The sequence below is a fragment of the Anomalospiza imberbis genome, chromosome 1 (genome assembly GCF_031753505.1).
Source record: "Anomalospiza imberbis isolate Cuckoo-Finch-1a 21T00152 chromosome 1, ASM3175350v1, whole genome shotgun sequence".
Lineage (NCBI taxonomy): Eukaryota > Metazoa > Chordata > Aves > Passeriformes > Viduidae > Anomalospiza > Anomalospiza imberbis.
In genome coordinates this window covers 15,340,051-15,362,652 of record NC_089681.1, presented here as the reverse complement: position 1 = coordinate 15,362,652, position 22,602 = coordinate 15,340,051, and the positions used below count along the sequence as shown (strand labels likewise).

The 22,602-nt window shown below is 37.6% G+C and overlaps 1 protein-coding gene across 8 annotated transcripts in view; it reads right to left on the bottom strand.

Moving 5' to 3' along the window:
• The window catches only part of TRPS1 (transcriptional repressor GATA binding 1), a 214,593-nt gene that overhangs the window by 145,316 nt on the left and 46,675 nt on the right, over positions 1-22,602 (bottom strand). For 7 of the 8 annotated variants that reach the window (XM_068182644.1, XM_068182685.1, XM_068182677.1 and 4 more), the window contains 2 exons: positions 11,686-12,815; positions 3,271-3,874 (listed from right to left, as the gene is read on the bottom strand). In XM_068182644.1, coding sequence (XP_068038745.1) covers positions 3,271-3,874; positions 11,686-12,815 — 1,734 coding nt within the window. The remainder of the gene's footprint in view (positions 1-3,270; positions 3,875-11,685; positions 12,816-22,602) is intronic. The other variant, XM_068182701.1, reaches the window with a different exon arrangement.

Below are 22,602 nucleotides of genomic sequence, written 5' to 3'. Positions count from 1 at the left end.
CTGATTTGTACTGTCTCTGATATTTTACCAAAATGCTCATCACTTCTAAACTTGTAGTATCAACATCTATCTACCTGAAAAAATGTGATCTCCATTTTGTCTTCCCCACATCATCAAGAAAGTAAAAAATTAAAAGCACAAGGTATTGCTGCTACTGTCAAATCATTACAAATCATTTTTAATAAGCAGAGCCACTTTATAAATACAGAATAGCCAGTACAACCAAAGGGATGTGTTAGCAACTTTCTTTTTTAGTCCATTTCTCAGTGTTTATTCACTGAGTAATCCCAAATTTTTGGCTTCCTCTGTGTCAGTCTTCAGGGGGAAAAATATGAAGGTGTCCACAGTGATTTTATTATAGGTTTTGTTTCCTAGTCACCAGTCGTCCTGGGATACAGTGTTTTGCATAAGCATTCATTATATGATACTAGAAGGATGTATTGAGTTAACACTTTGCTTTCAGAGAGGAACAACTTTTAGACAGAATTAGCTACTCCTACTAGCTATTTCATATTAGAAAAATAAATGTAGCCAAAACTAGATAATAACGAGAGATTTGCTTAACAACACTGCACATTTTTTTATTTCAGAGGATTACAAAAGTTAGCTTTTTCAAGGATGGATGGTAAGTTCCTTTTCTGAACAATTTTTTATCTCTCTCTGGGCCAATTGAGCTTCTGGGCATACATATCTGTATGTCAGATAATCCTTGAGACTAAGTTCCCAATGGTCAAGCTGACCAGCACTTGGTCTTCTCATTCATGGCTCCAGTACTGCATCTCATAACTCTGTCTGCAGAAAACTAAATCAAGAGCAAATTAAATGAGTAGGGTTTCTATGATCTTTTTCACAGATTGAAAAGAAGAGGGAACTAGTATGACTCACAGAGACACACTCCCAGTATTGCCTATCCTTCAGATCACCCCTAACCTTCAAGAAGTTTCACTTCTCATTTTGTTTTCTCTATCCATCAATCATGATGAAATATGTAAGATTAGGGACTCTGTTCAGCAGATTTTAAAAGTTAATCTCCTTTCCCCCACTTTCTTTACAAATATTGCAAGCTGACAAAAGCAACTTGCCCAATTTTCAAAGAAAAGTGGAAATTCAAATATTATCAGAAAGGAAAAGACACAGACAAACAAGTCCTTGGCACAAGAGAGTTCAAAGAACATGGCAGTTAAGGTGCACACAAAAGTAATTCCTGTCTGAAGTATGTTGATATGGTTTTATCAGTCAGTATAAACACAATCTGCTAAAAAATCATTATAAAAGAAAAGTAGAGTTGCACACACTTTAAAATGCAAGGAACTGATTTATATGCACTGTTAATACACAAAAGTAAGACCTTTTTTTTTTCCAGAAAAGTATGGAAGATACTAGGTTTTACAGACCTAGAAGTGATCAGTATGGAAGATACAGGTTTTTTAGACCCAGAAGTGATCAAAGTATTTTGAAATTGATAAAATACCAATTTGAAAAAAAAATATATATATAAAAAAGTGGTTTTGTACAAAGACTTTAAAAAAGCATCTGAAGTTATTTTTAAAATGGCATAAGAAACAGCCAGCATACAGTTTCCCATTCTATAAAGAGCAGTGGCTAAAACAGGTAATATAACGGCCTTATTCTACTGTTTACTAAGATTTTAGGTCCAGCTACCAACCAAATTAAGACCTTTCTAGAGCTAATTCTGCATACTACCATGTCCCTTTGCAGATTTTTGTTTGGTTTCCTTTCATCTTCTGACAGTCAAAAAATAAATGAAAATATTTGAAAAACTGAAAATAATTTAAAATAATTTGGGTTCTGATAAACCACAGATTAAATGGCTCCTCTGGCGAATCCGTCTGCACATGGCTAAGAACCAGTACAAGTACTGAAGTGAGATGGAACTAACATCATAGGTACAGTAGGAATTCCACTGCTGCATGGGTTTATGCACGTATTTTAATACATATTTCATGTTAGAGGAGAGAAATATTATCCTGCCATCCACAGCAAGCACACATCCAGGTTAGCAACAAGGAACCTATCATATTATAACTGCTTCTCACAGACTTAAAATCTGAGAACAATAACTAAGGTACAAAAGTTTGGTCCCCTTATATTGCACGCTGGGTTTAAACTACAGACACTCTGTTTTATAATTAGAATAGCTGCAGTATTTTTAAGACCAGTGACTTCATTTAAAACAGCTTTTAAGACTTCTATATGTACAGAGACCGATATACCTATGTATAATCTTAGCAGACTATGGAATAAAACATTTATCTTCCTTTTTACATGTTACATGTGACATGTTACACTAATTGATGCTATGGTTATAAATGCTGTTATAAAAGACAAAAAAGGAAGCTAACACATCATCACTTCCATTCTAGTGAGCTTTGTCTGCAGACTGACTGCTCCTGTGGCAAGTTTCTATAAATTCAGATAGGGAGCAGCTCCTGAAAACATGTGATGACTTCAGGAGAAAAGCATTTATTTGTCTCCCTGTTCAGCTTCTCAGAATGTGAGATCTCTTCTAACCTCAATTTTCTCTACAGTGGGAAAAACACACCTTGATGGAAGGGAAACTTCCTTGTATCTAGATGCTTTTGTTTAAAAAAAAAAAATAGGAATTATTTGGTGGGACAAATATTTACCTTCTCTTATCACATGAGATCATTTCTTTTCTTCTTTTTTGTTTCCAAGGCAACCAGACAAGTGTCAAAATTGATATATAATTATGTTGCTTCACAAAAAATAGGTTACTTTTTATTAATATTTAACTCGCATTTTGTATTCTTAGATATGTAGTAATATAAAATCCTGCTTAAGTGCGAACTGTCACACCACCACAAAATTTAAGAGGTGATTAGTTGTTTTAGTGTAACAGATGTGCAGCCTTCTGGGGTTCTAAACCTCCCTTCTTCAAATGCATTACCAACCTGCACAATTAGCAGGAATGATTAAAGAAAATTCAATCAGAGCTAAATAGTAAAAGCAGAAGCTTACTAATACTCCATCAATATATAGATACCTTTATGTGAGTACTTTGGAAAATTTACCTGCTATTTTGGCTCTACAAATTTGAGTCTTTCCTTGAATTTTTTTTTTTTTTTTTTTTTTTTTTTGGTTTTTTTTGTTTTTTTTTTTGTTTCCATACCCTAGAAAAACCACAACCACGTTGCTCCGGACCTGAAGAAATCATTTGCACGGCAAATCAAACATAACATTCATGCAACCATAAAAAGCAAGAGGAGGGGAAAAAGAAAGGTTTCCTACCCGTAATAAGGACTGGGATTCGTCTTTTGCCTTGCCGTCCCCGGATCCAGAGTAGGGCTGGGTGAGCTGCCCGGCTTTCTCTGCTGCTCCGGCTGGGACACCCTGCAGGAAACCCTTGTTCTCCACTGCCAAGCCATAAATGGGCCTTGCGAGATGGGCAGCTTCTACATTTGGACTATCCCTTAAAGGCTTTGGCTGCTCTTGGCCAACAGACACGGGGGTCAGTAAGCCTAGACTGGTCTGTGTGTATGATGGGCTCCCCCTCAAAATGTCTGTTCCTCTCCAGGTCACATTGCGAAGATCATCACTGGGACTGTCAGTCCAGCCTTTCTCCTTGAGCACTTCCTTGTCTTCTATCTTTTCCCTCTTCACTATGCTGTCAGATATGGGCTCCCCTAATTTGGGGTCTGGATTAATCAGACTGTAGACCTTAAGGTCAATTTTTGGCTCTTCCTTGATAGACGAAACGCCATGACTGTCCTCCCCATTGGCTGTAGTGATGTCCATCTCCTGACAGTGCACAGTGTTGAAGTGCTCTAGTAGTGACTGAGTGTCAACAGCTGTGAAGCTGCACTGACGACATTTGTAGCAGTTGTGTACTCGCCTGGAAGAAAACAAGAAGCACATCAATATGAGAGTCACCCCTTGGCCTTCCCTCTCAACAGTGGTTTTACCTACCAAGATTAAGAAAATAAATCAAACTTACAGTATGATCCTCTCTAAATAAAGCAAGCAGGTTTACTTTGGTGTTTTATACAACAGGGTAAAAAATACTGCTGATTTTTCCCCCCATGCCTTGCAATGGCCTCCTATAGTTCATTCACATTCCATGGCATTATTCTAAACTTCATAAAATTTTCACTGGGATTTTGTGTTTTTCTTCTTCAGTTTACTGCAATATACTTTTCACTTTCTGCTTCAGCAGAAAGACTAAAAAAACATATTTTTCAACCAAAATCAAATAGTTAGAAGAGGACAGTTCTCTTGTTATTATAAAAACACTTCATATAGTATAAATCTATGTTAGAAAGTTAAAATACTTTTTAAAGTCCTTTACTTTCCACCTATTCCTTATACTTTGACTTGACAAAGACGATTTTGAACAGAGCTCTGGTTAACTTATGGATAAGAATACACCAAAGGACAGAAGGTTGTACACAAGAGACAGCACTGCTTGGATCTCTACGGACATTTTAATACAACTTAAAAAGATGCTGCTCTAAAGATAAAGCACAATAGTTGGCTGTGTCACTACAAACTGCATTTCCCATCAAATATAGAAATTCTTGGTAGGAGCTGTGGAACAGAGTGGAATAACACGCCTTCCTGTTTTTACTCTAAAAGCCTATAAAAAGTACTGCATTAGCAAATTATGTAAAGCATATGTTGCTACATGAGAACATGTTAGCCACTTACTGTATCTATCATAGGAACAGAACACTGTTTATGAGTTCTCTAACGCCGTCATGAATAATGGTTCATAACACAGGAGTGGTCAGAGCCTTTCATCAGGCTCTTGGGCCCTGCTGCGCCCAGCATCCTACCAATGCAGAGCAAAATATCATCCCTGCCCTGCAAAATGTACAGAACTCTACAAGAGCTTCTCCCTACAGACACACTCACAAATCCACACCCCAGGCATTCGGAGTCACAACAGTGTCTTTAGCCAAGCTAAAAAAATGAGCCTTTCACTATCCACACAGGACAAAACTTGTATGAGAGATCTGTTATAGCCCTGACTGCAATTGTTAGAATTATTTCTTTTAAGGCCAAATCTTTGTCTCAGTGAAGTCAATGGCAAAACTCCCATTGACTTCAGTAAGAGCAGGATTTGGCTCTTGGTGCATCTATAGAATTGGAATGATACACAAAATGTCCCTTTTAGACTATGATAGTTTAGAAGGGACAACTTGCCAAACTTATTAAACCCCCTTGCCTTCCTTCTCTCCTTTTGTTGGAAAAACAAACCATATGTTATTTACATTGTCTGATTTTCTTGCAGTTGTGTCAGCGCACAGACACGAGTACACATTCGGATTCATGCTTTTCAGCCCTTGTACAATATCAGTTTTCTTTTTGTCATTTTCTGTATTTATATTCATTTTAAGGGACTAGATGGTCTTGTTCCATTATGCAAAAAATAGATTCAGTTATTCTCCACACAGCCTTATGGCAACAAAACCTACTTGTGGGAGAGCAAGCTGTGGGTTAAAATCCTGTTCTGGCCATGTTCCCTTTCCTTCATTCTACAATTGTGTTTTATTAAAATCAGCTTGTCTCTCAATGCAACACAAATATATTCTCTCTTGAAACTCAATTCTTTTCTAAACCAAGCTTAATTCTCTCTTGAACCAAAAAAAAAAAAAAAAAAGACAAAAAGAAAGAGTGCTATCTGATCAAAACCATTTTATAAATACAAAAAGCCAAGTTATAAAGAGGGTCAGCCCTGTAAAGGTGGGATACCATCAGAGAAGTCCAAGTTAGACAGGGGCTAGTTATCTTAAAAGCCAAGTTAAACAAGACACCATTTGGGGCTAATGGCTCAACCACATACACTCCCCATGTGAAAGTTTATCAATCCTTTGGGACACTACTTAGCCCTAAGTGTCTCTTGTTTAACTTGGCTATTTCAATAGCTAACCCCCTTCCTAACTTGGCTCTCATCTACAGATATCACACCTCCAAACAGCTGATCTTTTTCTGCCTAACTTGTCTTTTTTTATTTTTCCATTCCACACTGACTAAATGTTTTTGATCAGGAGCCATATACACCACACTTCTGAGGACACAAATAAATGCTGCATATTAGATGCAGTTGTAACTACATGGCTGAGGCCCAGTTACAATCATCCTTATTACATTAAAGGTTTGTTAATTTAAATTATTTCTAATTGGTTCAAAGACAGTCATATAAGCATTCTTCTATGAGACTGTGATAATACTCTTCTATGAGACTTTGATAATATTCTTCCATGAGACTGTGATATGGAAAAAATGAAGACATACTTCAGCAGATAGTAACCCAACAGGCTTTTTGTTTCAGAATGTACACTTTCCAGTGTACATTAAAAATCTGCCATCAACATTATAAATCTTCATACTTCACATGGGTTTGTCCTGTTTATTATTCTATCCCCAAGCTCCAAAATGTAAGCTAAAGTTTGGAGCTGTCCAATATAAGTCACAGTCCCAAATAATAATATAGTAACTATCATCAGCCATTAGAAAACTTTTGAAAGTTGGAAACTTATTCTTTCCCTGAACAAGGCATAAATCAGTTTTCACTCCACCCTGACAGCAAGCAGGGAAACAAATTGGCAATGTTTGATTTCTCTTTTACTAGAAATTAAGCCTACTCTATGTTTCTAAAAGGCCAAGTTACATCTAGAGTTGTGTACAAAGCTCTTCAAGGCTAAGCAACAAAATTTTAAGAATTCCAGTTTGCAAAGTATCAAGAAGCATTCCTGTGCATTACCTCAAAGTTACATTTTACAGCTAAACCACAGCTATACTGTCTGAAACTCTGAATTTGTCTGGTGCAATACTGGGTTATTGGTACAGAGCTACTCTAAGAAGAGGAAAATTTTGGGATGGAAGAAAGTGATGTAAACGAAGAAGAAAACAGGACTCTTCCTTATTTGTTATTGTTTATACAGCCCTCAGGCACACTAACAGCAGGTTCAAGCCATAAACTGGCATTCTCTGCAATATGGCGTTGGACTGGCAATGTCATCCCATCCACTGAGGTCACTTAGCATTATTATTTTTACTAAAAATAAAGCAAAGACCTGATTATTTGTGGACAGTAAAACATTTATGGCCCAATCCCAAGATTAAATATCAAGAAATTCAGGCAAAACCTCTGCTGCACAGTTACATTGTGAGAACTATAAAAAATCTTATCATTATTTTTACTGAAAAGTACTTGAATTGGGCACTGTAAGAGACAAGGATTTTCCCTCGCAAAATCTTGAAGTTGGAGAGATTACACGGTTGGGGTTTTTTTATGGATTTAATGTTCTTTATTTGAACTTCCTAACAGGCTGCAAGACTCCCGACACTAGCCAGTTGTTAATTAAGTCTTGTTGACATCCTTCTAGCTAGTCTGAAGTATTACAAAACACCATCCTCTACAAAACAAGTAATTTTTTTTTTAATTACCTGAAGACAGTCCTAGGCTCTAGGGCATAGAAAATATTCTGAAAGAAGATATGGCTGTAGTATCACTTCTATTTTTTCACATTTTATTTTAATTATAAATGTTATAATTACTATCATTTCTCATGAAAAAACAGGTTTATAAGAAAGTTAACTTTTGGGATTGGTGCTGCACTCAAGCTTATGCGGAAGGAAAATATTCAGAAGAAAAGACAGCCATCAAAGCAAGGAAGAAAATGCAGTGTAGTGTTAGAATGGAGAGGAGACAGGGCAGAGTGGAGAGCAAAATTGAGATCAAAGGAGAGCAAAAGCCATTGGCAAGAGCAAACAAGTTCAGAGCAGTGAATTAAGGTGTCAGGAGGAAGGAAAAGGCCCTCATAGCTGCTGCTATTGTTCACTGAGCGAAGGTTTCTGCTCTGCTCTGAAACTGGGAGCTGGTGGGCCTCGATTTACATTTTTTCCCGAGTTTTTTTCTCAGAGGGAAGTGTCCCAAAGGTGCCACATTTCCATAATCTGCATATCTGAGACCTTGCTCTGGCGTTTTCTGCCTGAGAGTCTGAGGGTCAGTCCCAACACCCCTGTCCCCAACACCCCATCCCTGAGCTGCAGCCCGGGCACTGGGAAGACAAAAGCCCCAAGCACCCCTTTGCCTTTTGCCCCCCTAACTCCTTTTATCTTTGAGAGGTAAGGAATTATTTAATTAACTCGAAATTAGTTTCTAAAGAGAATCTTACAAAACTGCTCCCATCTGCATTTTAAAAATAATTTATTAGAAAAATGTTTCTACACCACTGCCAAAGCTTTTATTTCACATGAGTCTTAACATTTTCATATTATATTTTGTAGTTTAATGAATCACTATCCTACCTTGTTTTTAAAAATTTAGAGGATTTTTCAGCATAGCACTTCTAATCATAACTAGCACTGATCAAATGGTTTCTGTCAAATAAGGTTTTACATGAAAAATTTTATCCTCTGCAAAATTGAAAAAAATGCACTGTTTTCCCACATTTTAGTAAAATTATAAGAAAAAAGAGGCACTTCTGCAAGAAGCTGCTTTGATTTTACAAAAATACTCAAAATTAAAACTTTTGGAACAAGCAGGAAAATAATCTCTAGACTAAGTGAAACAACATGCAAAATTTGCCCAAATACTCAGTTTGATTTTTATCTAAATTAGAAGTGTTGGCATCTTCTGGGTCCTCAGAATACGAGACAGTTTTGAGAAAAAAACTAAGCTTTGCAATGAACATGAATAGTATCTGACTTCTCAGATGTATAATGGAAAATGAGTAGTAGCAGAATTTGTGGAAAATGGAGGCCAATAAATCTTCTAGGGATTTATTTGAATAAGCACATTTTAGTGAGGTTTAAATACAAGTAAACTCAAGTGCAGTGTGATTCATTGACTTCAAATTTAAATGAACAGCTCTCAAATAATCATGTCAAGAAATACTGAATGAGTGCTAAGTGTAAGTATACATTTCTGTAGAAAGAAAAATTGAAATAACTGCTTTTACAAATTTTAATACTGTTGCAAATACATGCCTGCAAAGGAATTACATTGGGATATAAAAATTTTTTTAGCTAGCAATACGTAGTGAAATTGTAGATGTAGAGCCAAAAGGAAGCCAAATAAATAATAAAATAAATTAAACATGTTGTTCAGACATATGACTCAAAAATGAAAATAATGCAGACAAAAAAATGTGTGAATGAAAATAAGTACAGAGCATCTAAAGCCAACACTGATACTACAGATTATCAAGGCTAAATCTAAATACACGTACAGCAGAACATTTTTTTCTACCACATTAATGTTTAGTATTATGTTTACTATTAGAATCCATTCAGCTCCTTATTATATAAATGAAGAGGTTTTAGAGACGTGCACATGTACAGCATTTTAAATACATCAGATGTACATAATGTGCGGCATAAAAGCGTTGAGACAAATTCTGACTAAGAAACAGAGAAGCCCAGTAGGATGTGAGCTGACTACATTAGCATGTTTCTGTCTATCAACCAACACTACTATTTTATAGATGTTCTACTTTTTAAAATCTGAACTATGCTTTATCTTTAGGTCCTAAAATACAAAAAGGGAAAGAAAACACATATCTGATACATGCCAGGCTTCTACTAAAAAAAAAAAGCCTGATAATAATAATAAAAACAAAACTTATAATGCCTCAAAGTTTTATTTTGATAGAGTGAAAATTAGGTTATACATAGAAAACAATAAAACCTGCTGGTACTTGCCATTACAGAGCACCTACCACAAGCTGAACTAATGTGATTTCAAAAAAGATGGACAGTAGGGGAAAACATCAGCAGTACAAGTAGAAAAGAAACAAAATTCATATTATCAAGGGGAAATTACAGGAGAAAGGGAAAGAAATTAGCAGTTATGGGGACATTGTACTTTGCTTTACACACGTCCTCAGAGTAGTCAATAATGTCATAGACTGGGGTTAACAGTGTGTTGTTCAACTGTTTTAAACAAAATAGCCTAATCTCAGACAGGCAGTTTGAGACTAAAATGCTTAAAGTGTATCTCTTGATTTTCCAAAGTTCAGTTCCCTGTAACTACTGCCAGAACTGCAGGGTGCTGAGCCCTCTGAAGGAGCAGCTACAACTACTCTATCTCAGACTTAGCACTTAATTTTGAAAGTCATGGCTTCTCATTTCTTGGGAAAAAGGATCCTAGCTCGGCATGGTTGTTAAAACTTAAATTACCAGCTGCAGCAAAATAAAAGGTTGGATTCTTTCAGTAAAGGAGCCATTTCAATGTTCCAGTTACTTAACCACTAAAAAAAGATCATGCCATGCCCCAGCAGCGGACAAAGTGCTGCCTATGGAGTTCTTCAGCATGGCTCAAAGCTGTTATAATAATGCTTGGAACTTAGATACCACTTTTCATCTTCAAAGCAGTTTACAAACATTAACTAATTAATCCACACAACATCCCTCAGGCCCACTTGGATCAAAAATGGGGAACTACATGCTGGGACCTGAAACCTCTGTGGGCCCTAGCTCCAAATTAAAGATGAGCAATCTGCTCTTTTTGTTTTTTTTTTTCTAAATAGACTCCTGATATATTGCCAATGCAGCCCTCTGTTGGGCAACATTTGGATGCCCCCAGCTTTAATCTCTATTAAAGTATCATGCCCCAGTCTGCCTTTGTTAATTTTGGATGTCTTGGAATCTATTAACCATGGCACAGTTTCTTGAGCTTTTAACAAGGCTTTAGCTTTGAAAATGCATCTTCTTTTGTCTTCATTCTAGCTGGCTTCAACACAAAGATTTTTTAGATGAGATAGATACTGAAGTTTTCCGTTGTTGTTGACGCATTAGCCTTAACTATTAACATATTCAGCATGATTTTCTAATATTTAACATCACTTTTGCAGTGGCACATAACTGTTGTTCTTTACAAACTCTTAAGAGCCAGCTCCTCCTCTGATGCAAACTGGACTGCCAGTTTACAACAGCCCAGGAACTGACCCAAGAAGTTTAGCAGGGAGTTGGCTGCTACTATGACATTGTGTCAGACTGAGTCAGGAGACTGGCTGCATCCACCTCCAAATAGGAACATTAGCATTTAAAATAAATAGAATGACACTGTAAACCAGCAACACGAAAATAAGCATCTGCAAAAGAATCTTGGGGAATGACATCAACAGACAAAAGAGTGTGAGTGTCTGCTCCCAGTGGGAAATGAACACCAAAACAGCAGTGGAATGCTCTTAAACTAATTATTACATTGCTGGAGTTGGGAATGGAAAATACTACAAAAAGGTAGTACATTGAAACACTGTTATGGAGCATAAAGGGTTCACAGTCTATCTTGGAAAGTAAATTCATTTGTGTTCCCTGACTGAATGAAGATGCCAACTTTCTCAGAAAAAGCCTAAATTAAAATAGTCCTATAGTACCTAAAAGATTCTGGGTGGAAAATAACTGACCAAGCCGCAAATATGCTGAAACTTTAGCATCTGCACACAAATCCAAGTTTCCCTCTCCTCTGCACAGGTTTAAATGTATAATTAAATCCACCAACTTAGCTGGTGGTTTTCCAAAACAAAGTGGATGTTGGATTGGACTCTGGCTGTAAAGATTTATATCTATACACATTCCTATTTTGATTTTCAGTTTCCTCAAATGTTTGAGGAATGGTGACATTTAATTAAGAAACTATGGTGGGGGACTGTTTGTTTGTATTCCTATCATTAATCATTTGAAACTTCACCGTACCTGTAGTGTCGGGAAATCTCTTCTTCCACCTGGGTGGTAAAGTCACATTTGGTACATGAGTGTTCTTTGTTCTCCTTGAGCGTCAGTGGCCCCTCTGCCCCTGGCAGGGCGTTTGTTTCTGGTTTGACATCAGACGCTTGGCCTTCGTGTGCATTCTCATAGTGGAGCAGGAGAACGTCCACGTCGGGAGTGGAGAATGAGCACTGATGGCACTGGTGTTTGACTCTAGAGCTTCCTGTCACCCCTGGAGACAGGTGCAAAAGCAAGAGAGCACAGTGGGAACAATTACTTTTTCTGCAAGCAAATGGGTAAGTAATTTCTCCAAGGTGCTTTTCTGGGCTGCAGAGGCCTCTGGGACAGAACTGACAGTGCTTAATGGTACACTTATGAATGTTGTGTAGCTGCTGATAGTGACGGAGAAGTGGGCCCACCACTATTACATCTGGGCCATGGCTCTTTGAATACCTAAAGTCACAAAACTGACAGTTGTAGCTTGTCACCATGCTGTCCTCTGCTCCTTTGCTACTCAAGTCTTTCTTTTTTGCCACACTCGCACCCTTTTCTGTCTTTGTCACTAACTCCCCGTCTGCATTTTTGGCTAGATCATTCTGGTTAATGACAGATCCCCTAGAAAGTTTATCATTCAGATCTGGGTGGAGGCTTCCTGCCTGGCTTCCCCCATGCTGTTTGCTGTAATGTTCTAATAGTTTCAAAGAGCTGGACGATTCACAGCTGAAACTGCAAAATTTACACCAGTAGTAACTGGTTGTATCGGTACCATTTTGTCTAGAGGAATCTATTGGCTTGATGGGCACCGAATATCCAATTGGCGTATCATCTCCTGCTTTTACAGTGATTCTGTCTTGCCACTTCCCCAAGTCTCCAGAATCACATGGTCGAAGAGTAGGACTGGATTTATTGGAGTTTTTCTCTGAAGTTTTACCAGTATCAGAGGAGGGAAGGGCTGCTTTCATTTTGTTTGGGTGAGTCTGTAAGAAGTGTTGCTCTAGTTCAGTGGAGGAGTTGCCCATGTAGGTGAAATTGCAGAATTTGCAGCGGAAGTACTTGGTGTTGCCTTGGCAATCTGGAGTTTTCCGCCCAATTCCAATAAAGGTTCCACCTAAAGTAACCTGCGAATAAAGAATAAGGTCATTTTAGCTCTACTGTATATTTATTCAAATAGCAAGGAGTGGAAATGGGGAGGGGAGGGGAGAGAGAGTAATTGATTCATAAGCTTCTTTGCTTCTTTTATTAATCACTGCCACCATATTCTTCTGTACCATGTAAGATATCATACATATACCCTTACATATTTAACATTTGTTGATGAATATTTTTAAATGTTTCTCATAGCTGAATATGTAATCTATATGAATAACAAATATATTGATTTGCAGAGACTGAGGCAAACGTGCAGAAGATTATCTTAGTGCTGATACAACTGTTCCTTCCTTCACTATATCATTAAATAGTATCATTGACAGAAGATCCAATAATCAGTTCCCATAGCTCTGAACCCTTTGAAAGCAGACTTTCCTGGGAGTCTATACCAGGTGTGGAAGAAAAAAACTGACCCTCAGTCTTTTGACTTAGATGCTTTAATCATATTTGTGTTTTACAGTCAAAGATAATTGCTTTCTAAATTCAAGAAAGCAAAAATTAAATTTCAAGTAACAAATCCAGTTTGTTGTGTTCAGAGAGTGACCAATTCTTACAAAGATCATTCCTACACGAATATCTAGTATCCACCAGGATGCCTTTTCACAGAGCCATAGTGGCTGATGTCTCAAACAAAAGGCAGTTTTCTCAAGGATTACTCACTGCAGACATTCTCCAAGGAAATCTTCTGTTCCTCTCATGCACAGAGCTCAATTTAGTAAAACAAGGATGGAAAAACTACAGTAGAAAAATGGCATGTGGCAAAGAAAACTACCACACCCAAGTCCATGACATCACTAATTACACACACAAAAAAAATAAGGTAGGTCTACTTAACTGTTCTCATGATGTCTGAGCAAAATGCTCTGCAGGAAGGGAAGAAGGCTTCCAGGGCTGATGTTATTAAAGCCCGTGTTCTCAAAGTAAGGCAGGCCTGCCCTTCCCAGGAGTGCACCACACCTGCCCCTGACATCAGGAGGAGATTTGCTGCTCCTGTACAACTGTTTTGAAGGCCAAAGAAACAATCTCTTGACAAAAATGTCACCATTGCACAGCTTCTTTTCCTGAGTAGCAAATACTGTGCAGTATCCAGAAGATAATTCCCAAAATCCACAGACATCGACTCCTTTGCCATCATCCAGTCTATGACACATGGTGTAGACATGGGTGGAAGCTCCCTTGTGACATATTCTCAGTCTTTACACCCAGAAAATGTCTTACAGGGAATATAAAATTCAGCCTTGCAGAGTTTGATTTGCATTCTCCCAACCAGTAAGCGTATTACTACATTTCTGCAGGTTTCAGGTCTAATGCATTAGGCAAATGGTGTAATTATTTTCCTTCTCCTCCTCAACAGCTATGCCACAAATATAACATGATCACTGCTCCTTCAGTATCACACCAAATGGAAAGACTCAGACATACAGAGCATGAAATGTAAATATTTTTAAATGTAATATTAATGCCTTTTAGCCATTTAGCTCAGAGAATGAAATACTATCCTTTATATCTCATCAGAATTGAGCATGTATAGTGAGGCAATGAGTTACTAAATCATTATATAATGTGCTGCCTCTATTCAGCCTCCAATTCTTTTTTCTGTTTATTTTTTTTCCTTAAGGAAGCAAAATCCCCATACACTGGTTAAAATCTTTCCTTAAATAAACTGAAAATGGCTTTCTGTTTGTTTAGGAAACATATCTCATTAGGCAATGATGAGTCAGGCAGCCAAATCATTAGGACTTAGCTGTAAGAACATTTTCACTTTCAACTGGGGCTCCACATTCTGCTATCAAATTAGGAACTTGATTTTGAAGAGGTTCTTTGCAAGAGGGATGTTTAACAGGTCTTCTGTAGTGCAGGAATTACCTCCCTTTATTTATTTTATAGCAAGGAAGAAGTGGAGACAAAGCCATGCTGAGCCTGATCCCATTGACAACAGTGGGATCTGGGCCTGCTTTCCAGTATCTAGCACTTAAGGTCTTCATCCACTGCATTATTTCAATGTTCAAAGTCTTAGTGGTGTCAAAAGACAACTTAAAGAAAGCACTGATGGAATTACAGTAAACAGAAAAGAACAGCAGTTCACTGCATGATTACATAAGTTGCAAGGTGATCTGGTTTCATTCATTTAATTAGCTATGTATGTTTCTTCTATGCATGCACAGAAGACTGATCGAAATGCTTTACCTTAAATGGCTCTAATGAGTAAATACATTCATTTCCCTCAACTGTCCAGCCACAGAGTTACAAACCTATTTTGCAGACACTCTGTGGACACCAGTTACAAACTCTGAGTGACAATAATCCCAGCTGCCAGTCATTGCTAATTACTTTTATTTCAGAACACTGGTAAAACATATAGTACTACCATTTTCTACAGTGGACTATAAATCACATAATTTCTGTAATTTGTGCTAATCCTGCTTAATGGTCTACACAGCAAGTTTGTGTTCCATGCTACTACATCCTTCTCTGCATCAAAAGAGGATAAAGTAGAATTAAATATTCCCACTGTGCTGTGTTAAATTCTTGTAATGCAGGAAACACATCTTTACACCACTTGAATGTAATTGATTACCAGTTATTGGTTTGGAATTTTCCTGAATACCTGCCACAATTCAAAATAATTCATTGCATTAGACCATGTATGTGAAAAGTAACTCTGGGTCATCTTAATGTTATTACACTCAAAAGCCTCCTTTCATACATAACAAAGGCTACTGAAAAGCTCCATGAAGGTCATCATTCAAAGACAACTAAAGAAACCGATTTCCATGCAGAGAGGTTGGGAGAAGTGACAGTATAAACTAAATCTGTTTCAGCTTTCAGCCAGACACATTTGAAAGAAACCCACACATTTGCGGAACTGTTTGGATTCCTGCACTTTGTTCAAATCTTGGCTTGATTTCCAGATTTTCCAGTTACATGTTGTATGTCTATGGCACTAAACTTCTTCACTGGTGATGTAATTGTCCTTCACCTTCTGCTCTCTCTGATCTGCCCCACAAAGAGGAAATGTAAAGGAGGAGAAAGCGGAAGATTGGATGGATGGATGGATGGATGGATGGATGGATGGATGGAGAGATGGAGATAGATAGATTAGACAGATAGATAGATAGATAGAAAGACATACCATAGAAATCAATATCCACATTTCTGTGTGGTATCAGAAGTGATAGATTTTTGTATTTACCCCTTTATTTTATTCTAATCCCAACAAAATTTAATCTCCTACTCTGCTCTAACAGAGTTACATTTCCTTAAGTAGACACTTCTTCCCAACATAAAAAAGAACCTAAACAAAAGGAATGCTAAAATTCTGCAATTCTGTTCTAGCACTGGAGTCCAAAGTTGCTTAACACAGCTAGTAGCAGTAACGAATACAGGTACAGCTTGTAGAGGAAATGTAGGAGCAACTATAGATCAACAGTTCCCTCAATACACAAAGGAGAAAATTAATCTTCACAATTCTCTTTTTAAAGAGAACCTAACATACAAGTTCAAGAGAACCTAACATACAAGTTCAAGAGAATCTAACATACAATGATTTAATTCTTCCCTTCACTGTCATTTGCTTATGAAACCTTGGGATTTTCAATTTTTCTGCAACATCTCAACAATGGCAATATAGTTGGTATTAATTATTATGCTCTATAAACAAAGACGAGATATTAGAATGGTTTCTCCATTCTTGTGCTGGATGTGGTTGCAGTAATATTCTTTAAACATTACTCTGCAAAACCATGTCTCATTCTGGGATTAAACTGAAATATATTCCACAGTAAGATTTCCATAAACTCACAACTCTTAAGCATTAAGTTTATTCATCAGTGGGGAAAATTGTCAAAATCTGAAGATCATGTGTTAATACAACTAAGCTATCTCCTCAAACACCACACACATTTCAAAAACTAGCCAGAAAAAGGACAGAAGATAACACGATAATTGACAGAGTTTCAAGATGTACTTTCTAAAGTATGTTGGCAAGTACTTCAACAAAGCTGTGTAACTGCACTATATGTTTCCAACAGATATGTCTACATTAATTAGTCAAGACAATGATTTCATAGAATAGATGGACTTGAGCAAATAGAAGTATTTTCTTCTTTAAAAAAAAAAAATGGGTCTTGGATTTTTATTTTGTCCTTGGTCCAAATGCTATCCCTATTCTCTCTCCTCCTTTTCAAAATTCAGTCCTAAATTCCATCATGCCAAAGCAGTTTACAAATACTTCTTACAGAATCTGAAAAAAATCGCCAAGGAAGAGAAAATCTGCCCACTCCTGTAATCATGTATTTCATGCAGAAAATTCTACCAGCAGAAACTATATCCACATAAGAGATTCAACCACAAGGATTACATGCTCAGGGTAAAGCTGTCTTTGACCCCTGGCTTCTTCTGCAAGTACTGATTAGAATACATCTGCACTGCAACATCAAACGTTAATGAATCTTTTTTTTTTTTTCCCTTACCTGGGTTACATCTTTGGCTAATCAGGAGGTGAAAGGCTCCGGATCCTTTACCAATCTTCTGAGCCATCCAGTCTGCCTTTGCAATTACTCTTAATCTTCTAATCCTAAAATATTTTCTAATGCTCTTGTTTATTCATTTGCTTTGTGCAATATAGCATCCAGAACATTTTAACCATCCCACATTTATGAAGTTCTTCATGTCATGCAGGCCAGAACAGATTCCTGGCTTTCATGCAAGTTTGTGTAACACCACCCAGTTCTCTAACCTCCCTTGTGAAGAATTCACTCCTCACTCACTCACTCTCTTTCTGCATTTTAAACTAGGAGAATCTTCAGAGTACATTCTTAAAACTATTTACTGTGATTAATTTATAGATACATAAATCTATGTTGCACAAGTGAGGCAAAAACTCAGAGCAAACTCCTGGCTTTCTGGGCTGTTCATACTTACCAAAACAAGAAAGCAAATTATTGGATCACATTCATTCAAAGTAAGTGCATTCTTCTTGAGATTTATTCTGTTGCCATTGAACCCAACACAGTTTTTGTGTCATCAGAATTTTATAAGTATTTTTAAAACAAAGACTGTGACAGAACAATAACAGAACTTAAATTAAGGTCAGGAGACCAGATGTGCAAAACCAACAAAAGAAAGAAAGAGAAAATCAAGACTTTCATTTGCTAACTAGTGTTACTAGACTAGTATCTAAAGAAGCACCATTCCTTCTATTCTCTGTAGATAAAATTACCAGACAGTTCCTTGGCTACTGTAAACTCACACAGCCTTACAGGCTTAGAGGCCAACTCGCACTGATTTATACGAGAAGAAAATTTAGTTGCTTTCCTTTTTCCCCAGGAACTTTTTATTTTTTGAGCTCTCATCCTTTCTGTAGGCTATGTTAGCAGTTTATAACTTTAAATATAAGCACTAACATTACTAGTCTCACCAACTGTTTTTATTAGCATCTCTTCAAACACTACCAAATATCCCTGCAATAAGGTAAGGAATATCAACACATAAACAACTTCACTTTGAAGCCTATGAGTATATATCACATCAGTTGTTCCACAAACTGTCCATCTGAATATTCTAATATTAGTATAGACTACTTCTCACTGCAAGGCAGCTAAAATAGCTTATTTCTGCCACAGAGCAAGGCAATGTTCCCAGGCACTTACTATGTAGCAGCTGATAAGCTGTAAATCACTGCCTATCATTCTGAAGAGTAAACATGCAGATATCTCCATAGAAATGATATAAAGAACTTCTACTGCATATAATCATACAAATCATTGCTTATGAGCTATTGTCAGTATAGAAGTTAAATACCTCTTCCATGTGCTTTTTCACGTAATATTTGTAAATATGCATGTATGCAGTTATATATGCATAAGAAGCAAATATATGTATAAACACTCCCAAGCAAATGCATATGGACATATTTTTATGTGTGATCTACCACCAATTTCTCTACCTGCCACCATTTTTTTTCATGTCAGTTGTTTAAAAGAGATGACTGAATCCTGTGCTTCTGAGAAGTGACTCTCTCAAGTGTGCAAGGCAGCCTCCAAGCCTGATCATGACCCAGAAATAAGATTCAAAATAAATAGGCATGCCCACATGCAGGTGCAACACTCAAAGAGAGTTTGATAGTTTTCAGTTTATCAGGAAAGTGCCCGGGGAGTCTGCAAAATGCTGACATGAATTGGGCCTTTTGTGACATCCACCTTCATAAAAGTTCTGATCTAACATATGCTGCAAAAACTAGCACGGCACAATGAACTCAGCAAGATCGGGGTACATCATATGCAGCAACAGTTGTTCAGTTTAGTTAGGTCTAATTCCTGTATTATGGACAATTAAGCCAAAGTCAGTAAGACAAACAATATAAAACTTGGATCCATTTCTAAGCATGCAAGGAAAATGAAACTCATTCATATGCATGTATCTGTTTCCTCATGTCAACCACTTATGTACCTGTGTCACCTTCTAGGAAGCCCATTTGACAACAAAGAACTTTAAGGTTTGATTTGCTAATAATACAAAAGAAAACGCTGTACTTGTTTAGGCCTCCAGTCCGTAATTCTCACTTCGTCTGTCTGAGTCTCTTTGCCAAAATCACCAAAACGTAAAGGAAAACCTTTATCATGAGAAGTGCTGCTGATTACAACTATACCCCTAAAAATCCCTACAGTTTTTTAAGTCTTACCTTCACAGCTTCATATTCAATCTGTTAATATAAGCGTGGAGGATAAAAAGCAGAACCTACAAATAAAATCACTGTTTCTCATTCAGCTGAATCCTAGTTAGACTAAACTTTATACTAGTCACACATGTCTAACCTGAGAACAGAAAACATGCCAGATTTGATACACTGAAATCCAGACCACTAAAAACCACTCATGACATAGCACCATGCAGACACATGGAACTCACCTGTGATTTATAAAGGACACAAAAGGAAGAGCTTTACAGACTCTGTTTGGGCATTTCTACCACTTTCTAAGACACTGAGTAGCCTGCTGGCTGAACATCCAGAAATGCTTTTGGTTGCTGTGAAAATCCCGGACAAGTTAGCCTTATTCATAATATGTACTTACATAATGTTCATTATAGGTACTTATATATGTAATCAGTAGGTCAAGGGAGGTGGTTCTCCCCCTCTATTCCGCTCTCGTGAGACCCCACCTGGTCCATCTGGGGATGGGTATCCAGCTCTGGGGTTCCCAGCATAAGGCAGCCATGGACCTACTGGAGTGAGTCCAGAGGAGGCCATGAAGATGATCAGAAGGCTAGAGCACCTTTCCCATGAAGACAGGCAGTGCAGCCGGGAGAAGAGAATGCTCTAGGGAGGATTTATAGCAGCCTTCCAGTACCTGAAGGGGCATAAGAATGCTGAAGAGGAACTTTTTATAAGGGCATGTAGTGACAGAACAAGGGGTGACATCTTCAAACTGCAAGTGGATACGTTTAAATAAGATATTAGGAAGAAATTCTTCACCAGGAGCACAATTGAGGCACTGGAACAGGCTGCCCAGAGAAACAGTGAATGCTCCACTCAGACATGCCCAATCCCTGATAGTGTTCAAGGCCAGATTGGATGGGGCTCTGAGCAACCTAATCTACTAAAAGATGTTCCTGCCTGTGGCAGGAGGGTTGGAACTAGATTCGCTTTAAGGCCCAAATCATTCTGTGATTCACATGACAAAGCATTAGGCTGAGTGGTATAGGACAATTCTTACAATATTGTATGTCTAGAACTGTAGAAGAAAACAACTGTCAATAACCTCTTATCATTCTGTGGAGTAGCAGATAATGCAGTAATTTATTCATTTTCTTTCCCTCCCCCCCACCCCCAGGTGCATTGAAATACAATCAGCAAACCTAATGATGGCTTTTATCAGGCCATGCTTTTTCAGAAATTTGTCTTCTTGTATCTAAATTTGTCTTCTTGTATCTTAGACTGTCTAGATCTAAAACCACGAAACAATCAAAATCAGAGGACTAAATTAAAAAAAAAAAATTGTACATTCAGAATCTTTTTTACTCTTTAGTCTGAATCTTTAATCTTTAGTCTGAATAGAAGAGGAGGTAGATCTGTGCCAACGAGCTCCAGAACCAGGGCTGTGCTGAGCAGGAAGCACCTCAAAGGTAGCATAGACAATATGAAGCAACTGTAAGAACTGCTGAGCACTGCATTATGTCTTTATTCATGGCTGCATAAATACCCTTCTCCCTTGGGACATGTCATCTGAAACCCTTACCTGAATGCAGACATTTCTGTCCTTTCTGTGAGGGACACTATTCTCTTTTAAAACACACCAGGAAACAGGGTCATGCTCTCTTTTATACAATAGCCTAATGGCTTGAACACTTGTTCAGGAAACAGGAAAAGTAGGTTCCTTTCCTTGCTCTGCCAGAGGGGATCCAAGTCTGCTTCTTCACCTTTGCTGGGCATGTCCTACGCCTTAGCTATGGGCTGCTATGTGGAAGACAGCACTCTCCAACCTTCCTGTTGAAGTTGTCCCAATTACTACTCATAAAAAAATTGGGGGTTAGAAAAAAGACTGCCTGCTCTCTACTTGCCAGCAACTTGCCTGTCTCCAGACTCTAACATACACATTAAAGAGTCATTAGATCAAACAGAGAAGGAGGCTTAATCATACAGCAGCAAAGGCAATAGCTTTCAGCATCATAGCTGTTAACTTAGTCACATGAATTTTACTTTAAGTGAAGTCTTTAGATCCAGTATAAAGGCTACTGCTTTAGGCACGTCCACAAAGCCTTACACAGGCTCAAATAACCAGCAAGACAAAGTTGCCTATAGAGATTGATCAATTAACTAAATGTGAAGAAAAAGTAATGGGGGGCACATCAGCAATAGATCCATTGAACTCACTTCAAATATTATTTTGATAAAAGCTATAAAGCTGATTAACACATTCCCTGGGAATTCAGAGATGTGATAGTGAATGTTTTCTGAAATCTATACTGGCAAGAAAGTTAATCTTCCAGAAACAGCTGAGTGATTTTACCCAATCCTATGGAATTTATTATAACTCAATGAACCAAAAAACCTTTGAAGAGAAAAATGGCAACAAAGAGTACAGGAGATTTTCAACAGAAAATAAGAGTTTCTGATACGACAAAGGGATCTTGCTGGATAAAATATTCATATCAAGTTAAAATCTGCACAATAGGATTGCCAGAAAGATTGGATTATTTACACAGTTCCCAGACAAATTCTCTTTAGGTACTACAAAACACACTTCCAATATTTGAATACCTGTATGTGAAACCATATGTATATCCCCAGTTTTGCTGATTACACCCCCTAAAAGCTGCATTTAGGGTTGGGAGGGTGTGTTTTGGCTGTGGGTGAGGTTTAACTTCATTTCTGTGATACAAGTCCAAAAACGCATTTGATTTCTTTTTCCAAGCCCTCAGCAAATGCACCACATCCCTAGATCTCTACAGATAGAAGAGGAGATACTGTATTTTCCTGCACTCAGACATTTTCCCATTGCTTTTTGTTTGCCTTTGTTATGAATGTAAACGATGGGGTTCCATAGCATCCCTCACTATTATAAATCTTCATATACCATCATTTCCAACTGACTATTGTGAGCCAGATCAAAGTCAGTCATCTTCATCCTCTGGCTTCTGCACCCAGTTCCATGGCCTGAGACCATAAATCTATCGATAACTTCCAGCCTAGCTACAACAGAACAGTTTGCTAAGTGCAAGGGGATCAATAAATCAGATCCTAAGCCCAGTTCATTA